The sequence below is a fragment of the Diospyros lotus genome, chromosome 8, assembly GCF_014633365.1.
Source record: "Diospyros lotus cultivar Yz01 chromosome 8, ASM1463336v1, whole genome shotgun sequence".
Taxonomy (NCBI): Eukaryota; Viridiplantae; Streptophyta; class Magnoliopsida; order Ericales; family Ebenaceae; genus Diospyros; species Diospyros lotus.
Window position 1 is genome coordinate 36,291,130 of NC_068345.1, and position 21,886 is coordinate 36,313,015.

Sequence of the window (21,886 nt, forward strand, 5' to 3'; positions counted from 1 at the left end):
AGAAATGCAAATTGTAAATTTTGACAAGGTTTAACGATTTTAGTCTATAAATTTCAAATACATATATATACTCATTGACGGCAACAGCCAATGTGGTTGGCTATTGCTAGCTACAATCAATAAGGGTTTTAGAACCCTAATCGATCGACGCTACTAGGTGTCTCCAACCAACCTTACAATCACGCTCATTCTCTTTTCACCTCCACCTTTGTTCGGCCTCAATGCCCCCTACTAATAACAAGGCCAACCTTGACAAGATTTGTTGCCTCTTTTTCTAAGCTTACCTGTAAGCACCCCGCTCGGATATCCCCAATCACCTGGACTACTCGAACGAGAGCGCCTACGGAAGGAGAAAAGTAATAAACACGAGACAAAGACCACCCCGACATGCATACACAAAAAATGAGAACAGCGGAAGCAAAGCTCAAGACATGCATGCACTACGAGTACCCCGCTAACACAACGGTCACAAGATAAATAAATAAACACAAATTCTTGTGCCGACATACACGAGACTCGAGAAAAGACCTGGCATAGTACAAAATGATAGATTAAATCCTTCTCAAACATTAGAGTTGACAGGAATTGACGGGACTGCCTGTACACCATACCGACTTTGCTGCTAGATGCTGACTCCCTTGCTCGGACCCACGCTGGCACTACCTGGAATGATGGAAAGCAAAGTGAGTCGAGAGACTCAGCAAGCATAAGAAAAAGAAAAGCTGAAGGCTGAACATAACCAGAAAAACTCTCTCCAAAATAAACCCCCAAGTACACACAAGTCATGAGACGCTATAATACAATAATAGAGCATAATAAAAGCACTGTTGAGCATTGATACTCAAACCTTAGGGTTTAAATCAGAATATCTCAATCACAAACACACGATAAAACAAAAGGAATGGAAGCTTTAACAGTCATTCATGCGAAAACAGAGGTAAACAGAACTGAAACGTAAAGGCGAAAAGAGACACACAAGATTTTTACCGTGGTTCACCCAAATAGGGCTACGTCCACGTTGAGCTCCAATATGGAGAGCTCACTGCACTAATGATTGAATCAAAAATACACCCACAAGAAAAAACCCCTCAATCTCTCTGTACTTACAGTGGTTCGAGAAACACAAAACTTGCCTAATAATCACTCAAAAGATTAAGAGGCAAAAAATCCTATCGAACCATATAACTATAAAGCTATACAAAGATTTACAGAGAAAGAAAGAAAGGAATCGAAGCAAACCAGATAACCCTAGGTCGAAGACGAAGGGTATCTCTTTATTCTTTGATTGATTTTTGCCTCTTTCGCCTTAAACGTCTGCACAGACTATATCCCGAGGAGAAGATAAATAGTGACGATGGAGGGCTGGGATTATGACTCATAAAGCATGGATGGATGGCTCGGATCAGATCGTGCAAGCACGATATACAATATTCCAACAGAATAAAAGCAGACGGACAAGGGATAAGAGAAGAGGGGTAGATAATGCAACCGGGCGACATCAGAGGGCAGCTGATGGTTGCCACGTGCTGCCCTCTAATTGGCTGCCAGATGGCAGCTCAAGGTTGCAGCACGCGACCCTCCACCTGCTTACCCCAACAACATCGTTTGGGGCTTCAATAATAACAAGCACATACCGGTCCTTGGGGCCCACACAAGACACACGGCACCCAAGTCCCATACCAACCTGCCGCTGCCCTAAAAGGCAACAAATATCTCCACAAACCTACGCGCGTGATCCTGGGCTGGTACTCCCGTCACCCGTATCCGTCGGTACTCCCGACAACCGAGCCATAGGCTCCATCGGAACGGTACTCCCGTCCGAGAACTAAATATTACCAGTATCCATGCAATGCACATAGAAATGCAATAGCGTAGTGAGCATCAACGTGATACAAGGCGCCCATACATCCAGGCATCAGGCCATGCTCCGCCCACATAGTAAACCACACGCCATGCATATGCTCGCGCTGGATGCAACCTAACCAAACTAGAATGTCCGTGTCCAAGCATACTCAATAAATGGATATCCCAATATGCATCCCGTACCCATGTGCATATCAAATCATGAACAGTAATACAATGTATCTAATCATGCAGTAAATCACATACCAGCAGAGCTAGTCAGCAGTGCCCGGCACCGGTCAACGGCCAGTGACTAAGAGTGTCTACCCGACGGTCCACTTCAGGGCCGTACCATAGTCTACCCCAACATCACCAACAACCGACCCCTGCCCCACTGCTCGATAGCTCTAACCGAACCATAAATAAATCTGAGAAAAATTGTAAGTAAACCCAATAAAATCGTAAATAAACCCTCACGTCTAGGAACCTAGTCCCCAAACTAGTTCAGCATCATTCCCGAAAGGAATGGGGGCGGTACAAACCCCCGTAAGCTCACAACAAATAAAACTCTAGATGTTTCGGATTTAATTTAACTTAAAACACTGAATAATAACTCAACAAATAAGGCGATATGCCGAATTAGAGTAAGAGAGAAGATAAAATATAAGAAATCAATGGGTCTTTCACGGGAATTGAAGAACACGAGGAGAGGGTGAGGAGCTTGCTTGAAACCAGCTGATTCTGACCTCACTCGAGCTCCCGATGCAAATTAAATCATTTCCTAACAAATAACACAATCGAGACCCAAATTAATTAATTTTAATCGCAAAAAATTTATAATTCAAACATAACATGCTCCTATTAATTTTTACCCACGTATTTGATCACTTCCTTGCCGAAAACTCTCAAAATTCTATTATTTTTTTCACTTATTTTTTTTTCTTCCATTTCTTTTTTTTTTTTTTCTTCTTCTCCTCTACGTCCCTGCTCCTGCGCACCCAGCTTCTTCTTCTCCCTTCCTTTCCTTTTTATCCTAATTTCATTGCACTCTTACACTGAAACATTCACACTTACACACTGTGTTCACACACACACACACACACACATATATATAGAAATTGACACACGGCACACTCACTGCAACACAAACGCTCACAATCCAAATAATATACACACGGTAAGCTCACCCCTTGCACACAGTGCACTATATATATACTTACGCACCAAAGTAATACACCCAAATTAACAAAATCAAACTTATAATTAAAATCTAACCGTACAAAATTATTAATACATACTTGCTTACTTACCCGGCTAATTAAACCACAATTAAACTTGATTAAAGCCTCAATTTCTGTCATTTTTCTCCATCTACAGCGCTGGTTCGAGCTTCTTCTTCTCGGAATTTAACCCCCTTTGTTGCTGCTTCATTTGATGGAATAAAATCGGACAGAAACGGCCTTAAATTGGCCAAAATAAGCGGACAAAATGTGGCCACGTGGCAACTGCTGGAGGCCACTGCCTTCTGTCCAAAACGGCATCGTTTTGGGTGCCTCATTGCTGGAAAATTCCAGCCTTATTCCAAAATCAGCCACGCGCCTACAGGAATCGATCCAGCCTCTCCACGTGTACATGCACGTTATCAACCAGCTAAACCATATGCCTACTTGCTATATGTGTTGCAACCATTATTTTAATGACTACCTTACTCAAAAACATGATACTTCCAGCGTTGCACCCACGAAATACCTTAAACTCCCATTTCAATTAAAACCAATAAAATAATATCTCCCTTTAAATTCACAAATTCCCACTAATCATCTCAAATAAAATAATTTAATTAATTATCCTTAATTCTCTATTTTTCTCAAAATCACATAAATAAATACTTACTCTTAAATTCTCAATATCCTCAAACACCGATATTTATAATCATTATTTATTTTCAAATTTCGAAATATTACACTAGCCCTCTCATATTCAAGAATGCACCACCTCAACTCCTTGCTAAGATTCATTGCAAGCTGTTGAAATTTCTCCTCCGTCTCAACTTTGATCGGCACAAGAATTTATGTAAATTAAAAGGTGAAAATTTTTCTTGGATCTCATGGGAGGTGAGACACATATCACGCTTCCAAGTTTATATTGTTCGACACAAGTAACATAATAGCTATGAATTAAAAAGTTAGAACTACAATAAATAATAGTTTGTGATGTGACTAACCATTCAATTAAGACACATGGACTTATGTTTCTATTGAGATGAATTACAATATCTACCATTTACGTCATATATTCATGTATAAAGTAACAAAAACTTATAAAAGGAAGATTCTTTGTCTAGAGTTAATAAAGTTGTCTTCAACCTTAATTATAATGAGACTTGTTTGTTGGTAAGTGATATGGAAAAAGAATGGAAATGATCAAAAAGTCTCTTAGAGATAATTTATGATGGTAGTAAGTGACAAACACTCATGGTGCATGCCACCTTTACTATATATATAATATATGTTATATGTATTTTTTAAATTTATATTTAATTTATAGAAATTTAGATTGACATGAAAAAAACTATAGCAACCTATAACCATGTTAATGTTTAATTATTTATGCTAATTATTAAGTAACGGCAATACAAAATTAAAAATTGATATTACTATTGAAAATTAAAAAAATCAGTCGAAAATTAAAAAAAATGAATTTTTAAAGATTTTGTAAAGAATTTACCCTATTTTTTATTAATTTTTTTAATGCGATAACATGTTGGTGGATTGGCTTGTCTTGGCCGCATCGTGAAAATCCAAGCAGGAGATTGGCACAGAATACGACCGTTGCATTCGCACTCTCTCTCTCTCTCTCTCTCTCTCTCTGTACATTCAAAATTCAAAAATTCAAACGGTACTAAATAAAGCAAAGTTGCCACCTTTCTCGCAAAGTCCATAATCTCGCAGAAGAGGAGGAGCCTCCCTCGAAGTTTGAGCTCTCAACAAGTCATTTCGGCTTGATTAAGATCAAACCCATTTTGTTTTCTGGCCTTTGGGGATAAATTCCGCAAACCCAACTTCTAGTTTCCACCGATTTTGCAAGGGTTTTCAGGAGCTAGAAATATTGAAATCTGCTGATTGTACATTTGGGGCTCTGGTTCATGAACACGTTGATATACTCTGGGTTTAAAAAGTGATTGTGTTCATAATGAGAGAAGAAAACCCTACTGAGAACAGAGCGAAAGCATCGAAATTTGCCGATCAAAATCAGGCACCAAAGGGAAACAATGCCAAAGGAAGCAATAATCCTTCCAAGCCACGGTCTTCGTGGGGGCTGAAAGGGTTTACAGCAGAGAAGAAATCAAAGTCTCAAACCACCGTTCCCACCAAGAAATTGCCGCTGACAAGCTCCGAGACAGAAAACCAGAAGAACCTGTTTGTGCCTTCACATTCGCGGGTGAAGAGGTCTCTGATAGGGGACTTATCTTGCTCTGTCTATGCCAAGCAAGTTCATCCACATTCTGTGCATGGCCACAGGGCAAAGCCTTCTCGAGATTTGTTTCTGGAGCTGGACCATCTCAGAAGCCTGCTCCAAGAATCAAAGGACAGGGAATTTAAGTTGCAGGCCGAGTTGTCGGAATGCAAGAGGAACCCCAAACTTTTAGACCTTGAAAGAGAGCTAGAGCTCAAGAAGAGTGAGGTTGACAGCCTTGTGGAAAGAGTTGGGTTGCTGGAATCCGAGAAATTGGGGCTTAATGAGCAATTGTTGTCACTGGCGTCTGGTGTGGATAGGCAGGATGATGCATCGAGAAGGGAAGAAAATGAAGTGTCAAATCCAAATGGACCGGATGGACGTAACCTGGAGATTGAGGTTGTCGAGTTGAGGCGCCTGAACAAGGAGCTTCAGCTTCAGAAGAGGAGTCTTGCTTGCAGACTTACATCTGTAGAATCCCAACTGGCCACTGTTGCAAAAGCTTCTGAGGTATTATAATTATCATTTGTTTGGAGCTTTCTATGTTCTCCCGTTTTAGTTTTTATTTCTGAAATGACTAGCAAATTAGAATTCATGTAGTCGATTTACATAGTAAGATAAACGTTTGGATTTGGAATAATAGTCTTCTGAGTTTTAAGATGATTTTTTAGTAGAAAATGTAGTCTACATACAATGTCATCGACCTGCTCTTACCCTGTTATTGCACTCTTCTATTCTGCTTTAATCATCAGAGCGACATTGTTTCGAAGATAAAAGCAGAGGCTTCTTTACTAAGACTCACAAACGAAGACCTGTGTAAACAAGTTGAGGGTCTACAAATGAGCCGGTTAAATGAGGTTGAAGAGCTTGCCTACCTAAGGTGGGTCAATTCATGTTTGAGAAATGAGCTGCGGAATTGTTCAACCAATTCGATCGAGAGGAGTAGGGAATCTGCTAGCTCGCCTTCCTTCCATAGCGAAGACACCTCCGAATATGGTAGTGCCAAGAGATTCAGCTTGATTAAGAAGTTGAAGAAATGGCCAATCACTGAAGAAGATTTGTCCAGTTTAGAATGCCTGGATGAGGAAAAAAGTTGGGTTGACTGCCATAGTCCAAGAAGAAGACACTCTATGAGTGGATCAAAATTTTGTACAGAGGACTTGCTATTGAGTAAGCGGAGGCAATCTGATGGCTTCACTTGTACAAAAGAAAGAGAGGGAGAACCATTAGCTAATCAAAAGTATGATTTGGACGTAGTTCAGAAGCCCCAAATGAATAGCAACGTCCAGGAAACTACCAAGTTGGCAGCTTCTTCAGATGTTGAGAAACGGGCCTTGCGAGTCCCTAATCCCCCTCCAAGGCCTTCGTGTACTATCTCTAGTGGACGTAGAGAAGATGCTCCGGCACAAATTCCACCGCCACCGCCTCCTCCTCCTCCTCCTCCCCCTCCACCTCCTCCTAAGTTTTCAGTAAAAGGTACCGCAGGAGTGGTGCAGCGAGCACCGGAAGTAGTTGAGCTCTATCATTCACTCATGAAGAGGGACTCTAGAAAAGATTCCTCAAATGGAGGGATTTATGAGGCCCCAGATGTTGCAACTGTTCGTAGTAGCATGATTGGTGAAATTGAGAATCGATCTTCACATCTACTTGCTGTAAGTGAATTCTCCCTTTTTTGTTCCTTGCAATATTTCATACCAAGGAGGTAGGACATTCTGATGAAAAGTAATAGAGCTCCAAAGAGGTATGTCTGGCATGCCAAATGGATGAATTCTTGGAGCTAATAACAGGCTGTGATTGGAGCTGTGGAAGATTCTGCTTTTATTTTTATTTTCCTCATAATACGTAGGACATCAGATGGACTGCAAGAATGACTTCACTTCCATTTATATTTTCATTTGCTATGCAAGTAGGTCATTTTCTAATCCAAATTATTTCATCATTATGCTATATGTAGATAAAGGCGGATGTTGAGACTCAAGGAGAATTTGTAAACTCCCTGATCAGAGAAGTAAATGATGCAGTTTATCAGGACATTGAAGATGTGGTAGCATTCGTGAAATGGCTTGATGATGAACTTTGCTTCCTTGTAAGTTGATCATTAGTATAACTGTCAGCTGAAGAACTTCCATTTTTAAAATTTCAAATAACAGAAAATTTAAAGATCAGTAAGTCCATAGTGTAGGTATCTATGAACTATGATATTGGCATTTCTGAGTTGGCTTGATGATAAGCTCTACTTCCTTCTATATTGATGTTAGAAAGGTCATTAGATTTTTAACTAACATTTTAAAGATATTTTCTTCGAAACAGTAGAAGATTTAGAGTTCACTAATTAGGTAGTGCAATTTTTTTGTGACATTTCTACATGAAGCAAAGAGAGATCAGTGAAGTTTTTTTTGTTAGTAAGGCTTTGTTTTCCTTGAAGGTGGATGAAAGGGCGGTCCTCAAGCATTTCAATTGGCCGGAAAAGAAAGCTGACACACTAAGAGAGGCAGCATTCGGATATAGAGATCTCAAGAAGTTGGAGTATGAAGTATCTAATTATCAGGATCATCCTCGACTGCCGTGTGATATTGCACTAAAGAAAATGGTCAATTTGTCTGAAAAGTAGGAACCTATTTCTTCTGTCAGAATTTGTAGTTTGCATAAATTGTTAAGTATTCATCTGGTATAAGCTAGTTGCAAACAAATAAACTTCCCCTTTTAACTTCCAGGATGGAACGAACTGTTTATAACCTTCTCCGGACTAGAGATTCATTAATGCATCATTGCAAGGAGTTCCAAATTCCCACAGATTGGATGCATGACCGTGGAATAGTAAGCAAGGTACAGATATTATCTGTCACTTCACAATAATTATTGCTTTTATGTACTTTATTTACCGATGAGAATTACATGATAAGAAAGGAGAAGAAGCCTAATGTTTTAACAGCTTAGCTCACTGTGAAATTATCTCTAGTTGGTTGGCTGCACATTCCACGTTGGATGTTACCTAGAAGGCCTAGCAAATATTAATTATAGGCACTAAGGGTTGCCATTTTAGCTGTGGAGAAACTTCCTTTTTTTAAAAAAAAAAATCTTCTATTGATTCATAGTAGGAGTATATTCAAGTTTATGCATGATCTTAACATATCTTCTGCTCTGTTAAGGTTTGGTTTGCCTTTTCATTTTTTTTTGTCTCCCTTCTACTAGTCTTTAGCCGTCATTTTAAGTCAGTTATCCAAAAGTCTTCCAAATGGATTTGCAGATAAAGTTTGGCTCTGTCAAGTTGGCAAAGAAGTACATGAAGAGGGTGGCTGTGGAACTTCAAACCAAGGGAGGATCAGAAAAGGATTCTGCCATGGATTATATGCTACTTCAGGGAGTGAGATTTGCCTTTCGAATACATCAGGTTCTTTGCTTAGATTATACCACAGTTCCACTCTCTTTTTTTTTATTTCATATTGTACTTGAGTGCCCCCTTAGCAGCATACGAAGAATCCATCAAGTTATATGCGACCAGTGGGGTGAATATATGCTGTTCGCCAATCTTGTTCGGACCATTTCTCTTTTTTCTGAAGTCTTGTTTCTGAAACATGTGCTTTGAACTGAAAATATGTGCAGTTTGCCGGGGGATTTGATGCAGAAACCATGAAGGCATTTGAGGAGCTTCGAAGTCTGGCCCTTGCGCTAAATAAAAAGTAGGAGGGCGGGTACTTCGTTCGGCTTACCATCTCAGTAAGCATCGTCATCATCATCATATATAGCTAGCTATTGTTATATAGGATACAAACAAATTAAATGAATCTTGGCGAGGAAGTGTGTGGTTTCTCTAGTGTGATTTTTTCGTTTTGTTTTCAGAACTATGAATGTAATTTGATGTGAGAAGGGAGGAATTTTGGGGAGAGAGAGAGAGAGAGAGATTGGTGACAGTTATCTGCAAAAGGTGTCTTACTTGCTTTAGTCAAATTGAGCATATTTTTCACTAATGTTATCCTGGTCGGAAAGAGCATCAGTTTTGTAACACAGTTACTTATTTCTCCATTCTATTTATTTTTAAATATATTGTATAATAGTAAAATGGAAGATAAATAGTGCATTCATAATAAAACCATTATAATTAATACAGATCAACTAACTCACAGAGTTAATAAGAAATAAATCGGTCAGTTGGTTTCAAACCCAATGGCTCCCGCGAGATTCAGTTGGCCGTAGGTATCCGATTTGGTTGAATTAGGGTTTTCTCGCAATTTGGTTGGAGATGCTTTCCGGTTTCCCAGCCCAATCAAACCAAGTTTTGATCTTGGTTCACAAAAGCAATTGCGTTCGCGATCCTCGCCATCTCCTTACCGATCGAAATCCTTCGGGTTCACCAGAGGGGGCCAGTTCAGGGTGTTCGATTATCAGTCTCGCTGGTACTAAACGATCGGAAGCCATATTCTATCATCACCATGACTCCGCGAACACGAAAGTAGAGAAGATGCTGAAGATTTACCTGCTCGACGGCGAACAAGGTTGTCTTCTTCTCCGTCGAGTCCCTGCTGGTTCGCCCTCTCCGTGAGCCCCCCTCTACTCCATCTCACAACACTCTCTCCCATATGCTTTCTAAATTTAGTTTCGAAATTCTATCCCTTTTTCACGTAGCTTCGAAATCGCCGCAACACCCACATTCTTCGGGATGTGGTTTGTTGGGGGCTTACCGGCTTAGTTGATTTTCTTTTCCTTTTTTTTTTTTTTATGTTTATTAATCAATTTTTTGTCTATCTAGTATATGCTCATATTATATATATATATATATATATATTGGGTTTAACACCTGTGGAAGGGGCTTGAAATTAGACAAGAGAGAAGAAATCAGTCTCTGTTGAGTTCTACTTGCTGAAACCCAAAACACGAGTCTTTTTTTGTACAAAAGGTTGTTAATGAGTTGAATTTTCAAATGATAGCAACAAATTGGTCATTTATAAACTTGGGTGGTTAAGTGTACGAGAAACTGATATATATTGTGAAGATTGAATGAAGTTTTTAATCTTTCATATCGAAATGATATTTTGGTCCTACTAAGTTACTGACAAAATATATTAGATAATTTAACTCAAACCTGGTTGGAGAAAGAACAAGTTATGCCCAATCCTGAGTCAAACTCAAATTTGATTCTACTAAAGTTCTACAGCGGTCCCACTAATCTATTCATGGAATATTAATTAAGGAGATGGATTGGGAAATTAAACTGCTAAATGCTAAGAAAATACAACAAAATTGCTATGAACTGCAGAAGGAAAAGAAACAACACAACAGAACTCGGGGAAAAAAATGATTCCTTTCTATTCAGCTAGATTTGTTCGAATGAACTGAACAAGTTCCTCTACGATCAAAGAGTTTGACTGGAGCTCACTGTTATTCGGTAGGGTTTGAACAAACTGGCTAGGAACCAGGCACTTCTCTGTTGAGTATAGCTTCTCTTGAATGCACCTAGATGAAGCAAGTGCTTGGAGTTCTTGATTACGTGACTCTTCTTTGTCTCCCTGCAGTTGCATGTTGCCAATGTCATACATCAAATACCATTGCTGTTGGCAAGTGAAAGCAATTTTGGAAGAACAAAAAGAAAAAATCTCTAGATCTATATTTGTTTCGTAAACAGGGAGAAGAAAATGGCTAAGGACCTGAATTGACGCCATTACCCCAAGAATCCCAACTTGGGCCTGCAAGTACTTAACGTACTTGAATGCAGCTTGAAACATCTCAGCGGTGTTCATCTTGTTGCCACCAGGGATGAGCTTCCCTAGTTCTTGAGTCTTCTCAGTTATCTTCCTCCTCCGTTGCCTGGCTGCGATGCTCTGAACTGACAAGCTCCCTCCATTAGGTTTCTTCGAAGTCTCATTGCTTACCGAATTATAAACTGCTAAACTGTGTAAATCCAGAGAAGGAACGTGATGGACTGCTGCCGGCAAGAATTCGGGTAGCAGAGGCGGATTTGGCACAAACCCATCAAACAAACTGGGAACCAGGTCTGAGAAAGAGTGATTTTCATAGATCTTTTGGCGCTTTGCGTAGACATACGACTCAAACACCTGGGGTGGGAACAGTTCAGATGTGAGAGCGTTTGAGTGGTCAATAGATGGAGAAATGAATGGGTGGAGTTGGCTGTAAGTTTCTGAGAAGAACAGATCGTTGGGCTCCAAGAGTTGGTCGAGACAAGTGTCTGGAATGAGAAAACTGTCTTGGAAGCCAAGAAGCTCCTTTGCCAGCTCTGGTTGTGCTTCTGGGAAGACTTCCGGTTCAAGACTTTCAAGTGTCCCCCAGTTGGAATAAAAGCTCAGAGCCATGAGAGAAGGTACCTGGAAGCCAAGAAAATGTGAAACAATAAATAAAGGTTAAATTTAGCCCAAGTCTTCCTTCTTTCTCTGATTTTGACAATAAAGGGCCCAGTGCACACAACGCTCCACGCAAATATATATATGGTTGATCATCTTAAACCTTACTTTGCAAACCTTACACACGAGATTGCATGATGAAAAAGATGAACATCAGTATTTAATTTGTGTGCAGAGAGAATGTAAAGACATATAAAAGACAGCCATGAGAGAAGTTAGTGTAAGCATGGGAGAGAGATATGAAGGATTAAGTCAAAGACTAAGAGAAAAATAGAAAGCCATTAGATACGAGAGAGATACCTGAGAAGGATCTTGTCCTTAATTAACCTCTTCTGTTCGTTGAGTTGAATGACTGTGTACTTGGAGTTAAAAGCAATACTATATATCAAACTACAAAAAACTAACACTGATATGTGAGAGAGAGAGAGAGAGAGTTGGGGGAAGTTACAAAGGAGTAACTAACTCCTTAATATTAGGCCGCATTTCTCTGAGCAGGACCAAAAGGGATTTTCTGAGGATTTCTTCGCAGTGAAGATGCAAGCCTTCAGTTGATGTGAGAGAGTGCAAGCAGGACCAGACCTGTACTGCAAACAAATCAAACATCATCAAGTTAATTAGGAATTTCCTGCTGGATTTGAAATAGTCATTAATGGGGCTGCGGTCCATCAAAATAGTTTTTAGGTTGAACATACTTGAAAAGTAGTGACAGCACCATGCCACGATGCTGTGGATTATTCTTATCGAAGGGTGAATAATAGAGAAGATTAACAAGCTGAAATCCATAAACCCGATCCTACTAATTGTATTAAAGCATGGTATGGTATATTGTTATTGTTGACCTTTTCTACATTTTTTTACTTAAACCTGTACAATATTGAGCTTGTATTGTTCAGCCTTGATTCATGGTGCATTCTGGAGCCACATACCGTCTCTCACTCTTATGACCGGTCCTACGAACCCTTGCAAGTTGTAAATGCAATTTGTTTTGGCTGCATTCATTAAACACTGAACTCCTTAAATTTGTCTTTCTCCATGTGTTTGCAAACCATTATAGGATGGTTAAGGGGCACTACTTCCAAAAGAAGTCGAAAATGAGTACAGCGGGGTGATTTTGTGACCGATTCTCTATGGTTTATATTGGGGAATGACTCCACACAGTTAGGTTTTTCGACTCGTTACACGGATGGCTTGAAACAATGGTGAACATGAAGACTTCAGGGAGGTTCAAGGGAGTGAGATTATTACAGTATCTAAGAGATGGGTTGTTCTTGCAGTTGCTTGCAATTGTTCTGTTGAAGGCGCAAGTTATAGAGGTGCCTTGTACGACTGTTGCAGAGAAGATGGGATTGAGAGAATGGAAAAGAAGACAAGAGTTGCAGAAATGGATTTTTTTTTTTTGTGGTCTTTTATGAATTCGGTCTGAAAGAACTCTCAAACTTTGGATTTTGATATGGTTCTGTGGATTTTTGTTTTAACTGTCTGTTGGGTTGCCCCATGTTTGCATGAACTCTAGTTGGGCGGTTAACATGATCTTTTGGAAACTGAACCCATGGACATCTACGTCCACTTTTTTAGGTTGTTGCAACTTGTAAGACTGTTTTTCTGTTTTCGTTATTTTTTTTTTTCTGATTGTTTATAAAATTCATTTACTTATTAGATAAACTGCCACTATGGTTTGAGCCTTTTACTTAAAATACTTTTTATAATTTATTTTTGATAAAATTAATTCTCGTACTTTAATTAAATCCTTAGAACATCCCCATTTTTTATCAATAACATTGTCAATTAAAAGAGATTGACAAATTATATTATAATCTCGCTTTAATTAGAAGCAAAAACAGAATCTAAAAAAATAAACTATCAAATGTATACAAATAAACCTCATGCCAGAACCCATTTGGGTTAGGCGACCAAAACCCTTGCTGGGTGCTGGTTTCTTGCTGGGTTCCAGAACTGGGTAATAGAGCAAGAGAAAATGAGAAGAAGACCTCACATTGTCGACTCACTCCTCAGTCAAATTTGTTGCTACTGAGGGCCGGTGTGATCACGCCGCTAACTGGCTTCTCTGCCGAATTTACGGTCGTTGAGGACCAGCATGCATGATATCGACTCAAAACCAACTCACACTTGCGCCACCACCAATCTCTCCCCCTCACTGCCTTTATTGTTGTTCCCCGTTCTGTCCAATCTCCGATCCATCTATTTCTCCCCCCATTGTCGAGTTCCGAATTGAACCCATCTACATTCCGGCGTCAAAACCCAGCAAGGGTTTTGGCCGTCGAACTCAGATGAGTTCTAGCAAGAGGTTTCTTTTTATTTTATGTTTTTAGTGCTTGTTTTTAATTTTTTAATTATGGAAATTATATTCAAATTTATCTTAATTAATCTCTTTAATTTGAAGACGTTATGGACAAAATGGGTGTATTGGGGATTTAAAAAAAGAACAAGAATTAATTTGGCAAAAGACGAATTATAAGGATAATTAAAGAAAAAGGTTCAAATCACAAAAGGTGTAGAGTAATTTACTCTTATTTATTTAATATTGATAGAGAAAGCCCTCAAGTAAATAATATCAGTATGAAGTAATTAACATTAGTGTACCAATGATCAATGATGTAATTAATTTTTGCAATGTAAGGACAATCTACAAGTAACCAAAAAAGAGTTTTTTCATAAAAGGGTGAATTTCAGAAATGTATTAAACTTCTAAATCTGTTATAATTTTAAAATAAATTATTAATTTTTGCAATCACCACTCAAACTTTTAGATATGTCACAATTTTAGAATGAATTTTTAATTTTTAGAATTTACTAAGAAATTTATTACAATATGTCAAATATTTTTGTTATATACTTGTTCTCACTCTTTTACACACATAATTAAAGATAATTAAACAATCTTAAATTTAGATTAATGAGAAAAAGAATAATTTAACAAGAGCAAAACAAAATTTGAGAGAGATGGGATATATATTATATATACTTGTCCCATTCATGTTGTTTCAACAAACTTATGAATAGTAAAAGTAGGTGCAAAGTGAAAGCAGGAGAGAAGCAAAAATGAAGTATGAAAACCCTCTGCCACTTACACAACATCCTTGCAATGTGCTGTCTGAGTCTGAGTCTGTCTTGAGTGTGGGTGAGATTTGGTTTGGAGGGTGTGGGCAGTGGGCACCCACATGCCGACTCTGGCCACAAACATGAAGATTTTTAACGTGTATGTATAACATATATATATCATATTTCCCTAAATGCTATGATATAAGTATATTCATATATAATGTATAATAGCAGGGAGAGAGGCAGGAGGCAAGGGGCAGGTCCTCCTGACTGACGATCATCATCATAATCAAAGGCAAAGGCAAAGGCAAAGGCAAAGCCAAGGGCCAACGAGAGAAGACATGCTGACAAGATGTAACGACGCTTTGTTTGTTTTCCATCAAAAATAGAAAAATGAAAACATAAATCAGTCCAGTCCTTCGCAGCCACCACTGCCACTGTCAAATCAATCAGAATTCAGAAACGATTCGCCCTTTCTGTATTTCTATTGATTTATTTTATTTTATGAATTTCTTTTTACCATTTCCATCACTTCTAAAGATTATTATTCTTTTTATCCACAGCTTTCTCTTTCTCTTTCTCTCACCCAATCAATTTTTGAACCGTCTGCCTGTACTGGAGCATATATATATGTCCATTACTTTTTGGTGAAAAAGAAGCAACAAAAAGTAGAATTAATTAATTCCCATGAGTTGGGTCTTGCCATTTGCATGCAAAATGAGTGTTAATTCAAAGATGATTCATTATTCGAGTGCCATCCATTTGAATTAGCAGAAAGAAAAACTGGGATTTGGCTGGCCGTGGGTGGGCCTCCTGCATGCTTTGACACCAGCAGCCAGCCATCTGTCGCTCATCTCATCTGTGCCATGACAATTAATTACCTCCTCATGCCAGATGTATTATTTGTAAGCTTATAAGTTTGCTGTCAAATATTAATCATAAATTGCCTACCTACTTCAATTCAATTCGTTCTACAAAGCTATAATCAGGAAAACTAGTTACTGTTTAATTTCTCTTTTTTAGTCTCTCTCTCAACACTAATATACGATTTTATTATATTATTCATGTTATAATATTTATTCAACGTGAATAAATTAAAAAAAGAGAGAGAGAGAGACTTAGACTATTGGGAAGGTGGGAGTCAAACCCCTTAGCTGGTGTCCCGACATGAACGATATATTATTTCTCTACTAATATTACGCTGTCTCAACACGAATAACATATTATTTCAATAGAAATAGAAATTATATTATCTAGTCATCGTGTTTTGATCATCTTTTTTTAGAATCATGCACCCCCTTTTATCCGGCCTTTTAACTTATATATTTTAGTTATCTGTCTAACACATGATAAAAAATAGAATCCATATTAAATATCGATCCTAGGACCTGTATTTCATTGAAATTGTATTATCTCACACTACCAATAGTCCAACTGTGTTAGAAACAAAATTTATCGATATTAGCTTAAGGTTCAAATTTAAATTTTGGGTGCCTCTCAGACATATAGACAGACAAGACAAAAACTTGAAAAAAAGTTATACTCAAGGCTGACGCAAGGGGTTATGGGACTAGGCGGTAATTAGCTTAGGGTCTTCTAAAACATAATAAAAATTATTAAAAATTTATTTTTTTTGATATACAAAATTATTAATTAAAATTTTATATTTTAGTTTAAAAAGTATTTTTAAATTGATAATATAGTCAAATTACTTAATTTTTTTTGTAACATAGTTAAATGTAAATAAAATTTTATTAATTTTAATTTAAAAAAACTTTTTCTACTGAAATTATAAGAATAATTAAAAATATTCTATAAGTTATAGATGCATTTGGAAAAGAATTTATTTTTTTATAAAATTTAGTATCGTAATTAGTGTTTTTATTTCAATAGTTATAATTTCTTTTAAAATTTTAAATTTTAAAAATAAATATAAATCATTAATATCACATAACATATTATATTTTAATTTTTTAAAATTTAAACTATTTTTCTTCAAATTATTGTCATAGAATAATTTTAATTTTTTTATATTATAAAACAAACCATACTTTTCTATCATTGTTTCTCTCTTTCTCTCATGTCTTGTCACTCAAAAGTTAAATTGTCAAAATGTCACACCACTTCAACCACATTTATTATATCGTCACATGGAAAAGAAGAGGTTGACAACGATAGTTCGACTATTGACAATGAACATCGGTGTAGACTCTCTTTTTTTGGAACGCATGTCAACGACTATATCCTATCAATCGTCTCTCTCTTACACGTCTCGTCTCCTCTGATCTATTGGTCGATTGGATTGTCGTCTCCTCATTGACTTTGTCTCCTCTTGGGGGTTGACTAGTTAGCTGTCGGTGGCCTCCTCAAAGACAGAGCTGGTGACTTTTATAAATTTTTTGAGATCTCTCTTTTTTAGAGATCTTAGTCGTCTGTGCCTTAAGTTGGTCTTAGTTATACCAATTAGTTTTGATGTACAAAAAAATTTAAGAAAATATTACTAAACCCATAAAATAAACACAAAATCAAATGGTATTGGAAAGTAAGATGAAGGAAGATATATAGGGAGGGAGGCGTTGGTAATAGCAAAATGGAGGAGGGTGAAGAAAGGAAGCAAAAGGGATGATGACATATATCGGCCAGCCATGCGGTGTGGATGGACAAAACAGTGGGAAGCGGATTTCAGGCAGGCATATGCAAAAACAGTAAGTTTTGGCTTTGAAAGAAAGGAAATGGAGATGGATGGATGGATGGATGGGACATGTGGAAGTGATATTCAAACTGTCATCACAATTGCCCCCTCTCCACCTCTACCTCTACCTCTACCTCTATCGGCCCCCCTTCCCCTTTGTCTGCTTCTTCTTCCATTTCCACTCCACTCTCTCTCTCTCTCTCTCTCTTTATAACTCCAACCACATCTCTCCCTTCCTCCTCCACTCTCTCTCTCTCTCTCTGAGTAATCTGAAAACCCATTTCCCTTTCATGTCGAAGCATGGCTAGAGAGTTCTTGTAATTTTGATCCGAAACTTCCATATATATTAGTTTCCTCTTCTCTTCTAGATCACCTCTCTGTCTACGTGGACGACATGTCGGCCGCAATCGCCGCCGCTGCGGCCGCCGCCGCCACTGCCAGATCCCGCTACAGCTCCATGTGTGATGAGAGCGCTTGCCAACAATTAGCATCAGTACCGACGCCGCCGCCGCCTCAGCCGCTCCCCCTCAGCCGCTATGAGTCTCAGAAACGCCGCGACTGGAACACTTTCGGCCAGTACCTAAAGAACCACCGCCCGCCGCTTGCCCTCGCCCGCTGCAGTGGAGCTCACGTGCTCGAGTTTTTAAGGTATCTTCGCACTTGAAAGCGTGTAACCGATCGAAATGATAGATGAGAATTGGGAATTCACTTATATAGAAGATAATTTGTAAGATGAACGTGATTTGAAATGTTATCAGGTACCTCGATCAGTTTGGGAAAACCAAGGTTCACGCAGCCACCTGCCCGTTCTTCGGCCACCCCCAGCCACCGGCGCCTTGCCCCTGCCCGCTCCGGCAGGCGTGGGGCAGCCTGGACGCCCTCATCGGCCGCCTCCGCGCCGCCTTCGAGGAGAACGGCGGCCACCCGGAGACCAACCCATTCGGCGCACGAGCCGTCCGGCTGTATCTCCGGGAGGTGAGGGACTCTCAGGCCAAGGCCAGAGGGATCGCCTATGAGAAGAAGAAGCGGAAGAAGGCACCGCAGCAAAGGGAGGTGGAATCTTCGATGAGTGAGTTGCATGCATCTCTGAGATCGAGCTTTAACCATATGCGGCGCGAACAAAGTGAAGCTCTAGCCATGGTGGCGGCTTCATCATCAGAAGCTCGAGGTTCCATGATTCCTCTATCCGTGTTCAACTAGAATTGGAATTGGAAGCATTTTGGTACAAAATCAGTGAAGTCGTATTACTAGCTAATTGATTAGCAGCAGCTGTAAAACTAGGGTTTGTAATGTTTAATTGTTGCAGTGTGACATGATTGTGTTTCTGGGTTTCGTCTGGGACTGGGTGAATGGAGTACATGAACATCTGTGCTCATGAACATCATTTTGCCTTTGTTTGAAAACGCAAATAATCGAGTTCTGATTTGACGGCCCACTGGTGAATATCAATCGGCAGTTCTATAAGTTTCTTCGAAATGATTTTAACTAAGATCTTGTGTTCTTAAATTTGCCATCATATAATTTTTAATATTCCTGTTTTTAATTATATTAGATGAGATAAATTATAAATTAAATTTTTAATATTCGGAAACTTAATTTGATGTAAAACCATTCACTCTTCAATGCCTTGTTTGCTTGGACTGTCTTGTCTATTAATTGAAAATGGTAACAGAAAAAATCGCTGTCATATATATATATATATATATATATAAACTATTAGGAGGTGTCACATCTCGCATAAAATTTATATTATTTAGATTTTTTTTTCTTCCCTGATTTGTTTGATACTTATCATGTGTAATTTACCTCCTATATTTTTTTATTATATCAAAAAATCTTTTTTATTTTTAAAATATTATAATTAGTCACAATCTATTATTATTTTATATAATTTTGTGCATATATTGGAATTCTATATCCAAAATTTTGTATTTTATATGTAGATTACTATATAAAATTATGTAAAATAATAACAGATTGTGACTGATCGCAATATTTTAAAAGTGTAAAGTAATTTTTTTGATACAATCAAAAATACAGAAAAATAAGTTGTATATGACCCTAAGTGCAAGGAGTTTTATATAGTTTATCCTAATATTTTTAGTTATTAATTAGGAGCAACATTTAAGGTTTTAACATATATAAAGTAATCTTATGGAATGTCTCACCTAAAAAAAATATATTTATTGTAATTGATTAATTATATGAAACTATATTCACATCATTATTATTGTCCTATATATATATATTGTTAAGTCAAGCAGCAATTATTTATAAAACAATATTTAGTGTGATGTATGGAGTATTCAAATGATGTAATTACTTTTCGGACCCGCTTGGTTAGAGATGAATGAAATGGACCAAGAATTTAATTAATAAAAATGTGTTTGGTCCTCATTATAAATTTGAATTCTCATTCTTTAAGGATTGCACGAATGGGGATTCCCTTCTAAGATGGATGGAATTCACATTATAATTCCAAATTTACCCTAAGTGATTTTCAAAAATTTGTTATCTAAACAAAAACCCTAACCTACTGTTGTTTTCTTCTTCTTCTTTGTTCTTTGCCACCACAATTGTCACTGTCAACCTCCATGCCAATCTTCTCTTCCTTTGCCATCTCCATTGTCTTCTTCGCCTTTGTCATTCCCCAATTTAGTGAGGCCACAACAAACAAAACCTTTGATTGTCATTGAATGACACCTCCCTTACTAAAACCTTCATCGTCGTCCTCATCTTCTTCGAAAACTTGTCTTCTTTAAAGTCATCAACCACCGCCTTCATCGCCTCTCTCAATCTTTTTCTATCCTTCCCATTCCATGTTTGTAGCGAGCATCACACCATTAATGTGCCAACTTGTTGTTAGCATTTGTAGTTCTTTTAAGATTGTCCAAGTCAATCATTGTCATAATTCTAAAGTTGCACAGAGCAAACTCAAGTCTCGTTAACCACATGTAAAAGACATTTTTCGGTTAAATGCTTAAAGGCCACACCCATCACAATGCATGGTGAGGTCTATATGGCCTTGTACACCACATGTAGTTAATACGATGGTCTGCTCACCACGTTATGTAGTGAGATTTGTACAAGCATTGCGTGCCCTTTGTGGGTGTTATGGGGCGCCATGTATCATCTAATTGAGTTTTATTCGGCACATGGATCAAGTAATTTACATGGTATAATGGGATTAGTTGAATTAAAGGTTCAAATAGTCCATGATAATGAAAAAAATAAAAAATCATTAGGAGCTCCAAACCCTAGTGTTACGGGTTCTTGTACTATTTTTTATGGGCTGAGCTTGACCTAGTAAACTCGGCCCAATCGCTTGAAGCCCAATAGGCCCGAGCTCATCAGGACAAGGTCACACATCACTAAACCCCGAGCTCAAATCGCGGAACTAAGCGAACTCTTAGCAAGCTCTCAACAAGGCTTCCAGTGAGCTCTCAGCGATATACTCAATAAGCTCCCAATAATGCTTCAAGCTCATTGACTTAACTGGTCAGTTCGTCGGTCAAACTATTTAGGTCACATAACAACATTGTTACTAAATAACTGGAGGCAGAGACCCACCTACTTTATTTGATGTAAACTGAATCCCTGATAATACTGAGCCCCACTTCCAATTTTATGGAGATGATAAGGACATCTTATCCCCTTTGATATCATTTCTATACTTTTGTATTTTATGTGCAATTGTAAAAGCCCCTCACTATAAATAGGGATAAAAAACACCATTGTAAGAGTGGAGAACGATTATAATAATATATTGTTACTCTGCCAAAATACCCAGAGAACAGTCGTGGAGTAGGCATCATTCCAGCCAAACCATGTAAAAACCTCTTACGTACGTTCTATTCCATTTCTTTTCCTTGCAATTGGGCTTATTTTATCGATCTACAAATCACGATAGGCTAATTTCGAACGTCGACACTTAATTTTCAAAATAATTTTTATTTTATTTTATTTATTTAGTTAGTGTTATATATTCAATTATAAATACTAGTTTTGGAATTTAATTTAGAATATAAATATATGTATATAAAGATGCACTTGTGCTCACCCATATAGATATATATATTTATGAGGGGGCATCATTTAGTTATTTTTCTATTTAAATTTATTTAAATTCTTGTACACTAAACATAATAATAGAATATAAAAGAGTTAAAATGGATTATATATCTCACTATATATTGTGGGATCATAAATATAAACATTGAGGCTAGACCACGTTAAATTTTTATATGTTATATATATATTTTTGATTTGTATGCATGATAATATGCGATTTTGAAACATCGATCTCATAATGAAAAGTAATTAATATTTTATGATAATATGATTAAATGATTAGTAATTACACAATCGATCTATTTGTAGAGCCTAAATTAAATTCCTATATATATTTAAAAAAGAGAGAGAGAGACTAATAAATGATATTGAAATTTAATGTGTCATATATATAGAGAGAGAGAGAGAGAAT

The 21,886-nt window shown here is 37.7% G+C and overlaps 3 protein-coding genes and 1 long non-coding RNA gene across 4 annotated transcripts; 2 read left to right on the plus strand and 2 right to left on the minus strand.

The window, feature by feature from the left end:
• Positions 1 to 414: 414 nt before the first annotated feature.
• LOC127807915 (uncharacterized) lies at positions 415 to 3,268 on the minus strand. Its single transcript, XR_008024832.1, has 2 exons — positions 3,153 to 3,268; positions 415 to 663 (listed from the first exon to the last, which is right to left on the minus strand). It is a non-coding gene; the product is annotated as an uncharacterized LOC127807915 (long non-coding RNA).
• A 1,509-nt stretch (positions 3,269 to 4,777) lies between these two features.
• On the plus strand, positions 4,778 to 9,321 carry LOC127807194 (protein CHUP1, chloroplastic-like). Its single transcript, XM_052344864.1, has 7 exons — positions 4,778 to 5,808; positions 6,051 to 6,950; positions 7,253 to 7,384; positions 7,724 to 7,905; positions 8,013 to 8,124; positions 8,546 to 8,689; positions 8,902 to 9,321. The coding sequence occupies exons 1-7, from the start codon at positions 5,035 to 5,037 to the stop codon at positions 8,980 to 8,982; spliced, it is 2,325 nt and encodes a 774-aa protein (XP_052200824.1). The 5' UTR covers positions 4,778 to 5,034; the 3' UTR covers positions 8,983 to 9,321.
• A 1,213-nt stretch (positions 9,322 to 10,534) lies between these two features.
• Positions 10,535 to 13,850, minus strand: LOC127808619 (transcription factor bHLH52-like). The gene is made up of 5 exons (XM_052347188.1): positions 13,777 to 13,850; positions 13,532 to 13,604; positions 12,150 to 12,230; positions 10,941 to 11,615; positions 10,535 to 10,802 (listed from the first exon to the last, which is right to left on the minus strand). Exons 1-5 carry the CDS (start codon positions 13,848 to 13,850, stop codon positions 10,602 to 10,604), a joined length of 1,104 nt encoding a protein of 367 aa, XP_052203148.1. The 3' UTR covers positions 10,535 to 10,601.
• A 3,528-nt stretch (positions 13,851 to 17,378) lies between these two features.
• LOC127807273 (protein G1-like1) lies at positions 17,379 to 18,867 on the plus strand. The gene is made up of 2 exons (XM_052344987.1): positions 17,379 to 18,051; positions 18,162 to 18,867. Exons 1-2 carry the CDS (start codon positions 17,798 to 17,800, stop codon positions 18,601 to 18,603), a joined length of 696 nt encoding a protein of 231 aa, XP_052200947.1. The 5' UTR covers positions 17,379 to 17,797; the 3' UTR covers positions 18,604 to 18,867.
• Positions 18,868 to 21,886: the final 3,019 nt, after the last annotated feature.

Excerpts from the sequence above, each read along its gene's own strand:
- LOC127808619 (XM_052347188.1), bottom strand. The coding sequence starts at position 13,850 with ATGGATCGGAGATTGGACAGAACGGGGAACAACAATAAAGGCAGTGAG. Across the intron at positions 12,231-13,531 it reads CAAATGGGTTCTGGCATGAG|GTCTGGTCCTGCTTGCACTC; the intron begins GTTTATTTGTAT and ends TTTGCAGTACAG. Across the intron at positions 11,616-12,149 it reads TCCTCAGAAAATCCCTTTTG|GTACCTTCTCTCATGGCTCT; the intron begins GTCCTGCTCAGA and ends CTTGGCTTCCAG.
- LOC127807194 (XM_052344864.1), top strand. The coding sequence starts at position 5,035 with ATGAGAGAAGAAAACCCTACTGAGAACAGAGCGAAAGCATCGAAATTT. Across the intron at positions 7,385-7,723 it reads ATGATGAACTTTGCTTCCTT|GTGGATGAAAGGGCGGTCCT; the intron begins GTAAGTTGATCA and ends TTTTCCTTGAAG. Across the intron at positions 8,690-8,901 it reads TTGCCTTTCGAATACATCAG|TTTGCCGGGGGATTTGATGC; the intron begins GTTCTTTGCTTA and ends AAATATGTGCAG.
- LOC127807273 (XM_052344987.1), top strand. The coding sequence starts at position 17,798 with ATGTCGGCCGCAATCGCCGCCGCTGCGGCCGCCGCCGCCACTGCCAGA. Across the intron at positions 18,052-18,161 it reads CACGTGCTCGAGTTTTTAAG|GTACCTCGATCAGTTTGGGA; the intron begins GTATCTTCGCAC and ends AAATGTTATCAG.